At 44.5% G+C, this 3,560-nt stretch overlaps 1 protein-coding gene across 1 annotated transcript; it reads left to right on the forward strand.

The window, feature by feature from the left end:
• The first annotated feature begins 219 nt into the window (after window positions 1-219).
• Window positions 220-1,780, forward strand: LOC115957981 (fasciclin-like arabinogalactan protein 10). The gene has a single exon (XM_031076340.1). It carries the CDS (start codon window positions 262-264, stop codon window positions 1,531-1,533), a length of 1,272 nt encoding a protein of 423 aa, XP_030932200.1. The 5' UTR covers window positions 220-261; the 3' UTR covers window positions 1,534-1,780.
• Window positions 1,781-3,560: the final 1,780 nt, after the last annotated feature.

The raw sequence follows: 3,560 nt of genomic DNA on the forward strand, positions 1-3,560 counted from the left end.
AGAGTTTTGTAGCTATTACCATTTAGCAAAGAACAAATGCCTACACAAACGCCTTTTCATTTCCAGCTGTGAACCAAGCCCCTTCTGCCTCCTCACGTGGACCCCCAAAACCCTTTAACCCTAGTTAAACCCCCTAAACAACAACCATGGTTAACCGAACCCCTTAACTCTAGTTAACCCATCTCTCTCTATCTCTTTTTAACTCTCTTTAATTCCCACTTCACAGTCTCACTCTCTTTCCAAGCTCTAAAACTTTCCAACATGGGACACAAAATCCTCTTCATTCTCACACTCACAACAGTAGTGCTAGCCACATCCATCTCAGCCCACAACATCACCGACATTCTCTCAGGCTTCCCAGAGTACTCAGACTTCAACAAATACCTCACCCAAACGAAACTCAACGACGAGATCAACAGTCGCCAAACAATCACTGTCCTTGTCCTGAACAACGGCGCCTTGTCCGCCCTCACAGCCAAACACCCCATCTCCGTCATTAAAAACGCGCTCAGCCTCCACGTCATCCTCGACTACTACGACCCGACCAAGCTCCACCAAATCCCAAAGGGCTCGACTCTCAGCACCACTCTTTACCAAACTACCGGAAATGCCCCTGGAAATCTAGGCTTTGTCAATATCACCGACCTCCAGGGTGGCAAAGTCGGCTTCGGCTCGGCGGTTCCCGGCTCGAAACTCGACTCCAGCTACACCAAAGCGGTCAAGCAAATCCCTTACAACATTTCGGTGATCGAGATCAGCGCGCCGATCATCGCGCCGGGACTTTTGACGGCTCCGGCTCCGACGGCCTCCGACGTTAACATAACGGCCGCGCTTGAGAAGGCTGGGTGCAAGACCTTCGCGTCGTTGATTACCTCTAACGGCGTGATTAAAACTTTTCAGTCAACGGCTGATAAGGGTTTGACCCTTTTTGCACCGAACGACGAGGCGTTTAAAGCTGCTGGAGTACCTGATCTAAACAAGCTCTCCAACGCTGACAGAATCTCGCTCTTACTCTATCATGCACGCGCTGGCTACACTCCCAAGGGAACTTTGAAAACCACAAAGGATCCGATCGACACTTTGGCGACTAACGGTGCCGGAAAGTACGATCTGAAAGTCACGACGGCCGGAGACGAGGTCACGCTTCACACCGGAGTGGACTCGTCGAGAATCGCCGACACGGTGCTCGACGCCACGCCTTTGGCTATCTTCACCGTCGACAATGTGCTTCTTCCGGAAGAGCTGTTCGGGAAGTCTCCCTCGCCTGCGCCGGCTCCGGGGCCGGTGACGACTCCAAGTCCAGCGCCTGTTTTGGCTCCAAGTCCGGCGTCTAAGGCGCCGTCTCCGGCGAAAGCTTCGCCGCCTGCACCTCCAGCAGAGACTCCTACGAATTCTCCGGCTGACTCTCCGACGGCGGAGTCTGAGAGCAGTAAGACGACGGCAAGCGGAGCGCATAACGTGAAGGGTTCTGCAGTGATGGCAGTAGTTCTCACGGGCTGTGCCACTGTTATTTCCTCGCTTATCCTGTCCTGAGTAGTAATTTCATAGGTCTTTTTAAAACTGTTGCTTTTTTTTTTTTTTTAAATTTTAATTTTTTGAGTTATTATTATTCTGTTAGTAGTTTTGTTATTTATTTTTGGATTTAAGCTTAGCTGCGCATTTTAGCAGCAGTGTCACGGTGTGTGTCATTTTGGGTGGTTCATATTAATGCCTTTGCCAGCTCTTTTTTTTTAAATGTTTTTTGAGATTGTGGTATATGGTATTAATCGGGTGTTTCGCACTGTAAATTTTATATATATATATATATATATATATTCTTGGTGTTTGTGATAATGGACGGAGTAGGAGCCCACGTGGAGAGAGAGTGGTAGTGGGGTCAGGGGTCTACTATAATTTCAGTATTATATTTTTGTATTTGTATTCGAAGGGACCACTTTTCGAAATGTTTTTGTTTTTGGTGATTGTTGTCGATGGGGTTTGCATCAATCTTTTACAGAACACACGGATTATATTTTCGTGCGGCGAATGGGTTGGCTGGAAAAGCAAAAACATATTTATTCTTTTATATTTATTATCATTGAAATGGACTGTTCTGTTTTGTTTTGTTCTGTTCTGCACAGGTTCGTTCGATCATTGCAAAGATTGGATTAGGGGAACTAAATCTTACTCTTCCTTCTCAAATTGTTTGACCTAATTAAACAAATTCATATATGAAAACATCATTAACTACCTTATTTCTTAAAAAAATAAAAATAAAATTTCCTTAATTACCCTCTTAAACAAGTTTATCAAAAAATTATAGTAAGCCAAGTAATTTTTAAAGTTATTGTAGATTTCAAATTCTATTAGTGTACTACTCTTACAATTTACAAACCTATATTCAAATTCAAATTCTATAGCCACCATAAACTTCTTTTTTCTAACTTTTCATCCAGTTTCTCTTGTCGTTAGGGTTTTTCTCTCCCAAAACCCTAGCCGCTTGTAGAATTCTATACCTAATGTGTTTAGGTTTCTTTTCCCTTCAACCTCTTGAGGATCTGATAGGACAGTGTGTTAGCTTCCTTAGTAGTCGGTTTTTTGTTTGGGGTGTCTGAGCTTTGGCACTTTCTTATGGCTGGTTTAGATGAGTTGCGGTCCCCTTTTCCATAACCGAAGAAGAGGAGAGAGGTGCTAATGTTCCTCGTCAGTAGGCAGTGACGATTCACCGTCTCGTTGGCCGTTTCTTCACAATGAGAGTTTTGAGCGTTGATGCGGTGGCTCAAACCTTCAAACCACTGTGGAAACCAATCGGGGAACTTAAGATCTGAGATATTGGTGAGAATATCCTGATGTTTGAATTTGAAGATAACCTAGACCTCGAATGTGTACTGGAGTTTGAACCATGGTCCTATGACAAAAACTTGGTGATTTTTCAGCAGGCTCACGATGCTAAATCTGCCCCCCTCCTAGAATTCTTTCATGCAACTTTCTGGGTTCAATTACACAATGTGCCAGAAAAATCTTTGACTTAGGAAATTGGGGAAGCAATTGGCAAGTCGCTAGGGACTGTGGTACAAGTGGCAGACCTTGAAGATGATGGTTTTGGCAGCGAATTTCTTTGAGTCCGGGTTACCATGGATATTACAAAACCCCTAACTCGGTGCAGTAAACTTTGGGCTGATGACAAGTAGATTGGTTGGGTGGGAATCAAGTATAAGCGGCTACCAAATTTCTGTTATTGGTGTGGACGTGTATCTCATGGGGAGAAGGAATGTGCAGTGTGGCTTCAAGGTAAGGGGAAACTGAGGAAAGAAGATTAGCAATATGGGGAATTGCTACGAGTAGATCTGGTTAAACACATTCGAAAATCAGTAGTTATAATTTCGGGTGCATCTCAGAGTCAAGCACCATGGTGGAGGAAGCAAAATGGTCCGATGAAGAAGCCTAGTAACCAAGCTGGATATACAGCCCCTGTACAACCTCACGACGAGAATGGATCGGGGTATGCAACAGCTATGGAATCAGATGAGAACTTGGTTGATGTTGAGAGCTCAATTGTGATGCAGCCTCTTATGCACTCT

The sequence above is a fragment of the Quercus lobata genome, chromosome 8 (assembly GCF_001633185.2).
Source record: "Quercus lobata isolate SW786 chromosome 8, ValleyOak3.0 Primary Assembly, whole genome shotgun sequence".
Lineage (NCBI taxonomy): Eukaryota > Viridiplantae > Streptophyta > Magnoliopsida > Fagales > Fagaceae > Quercus > Quercus lobata.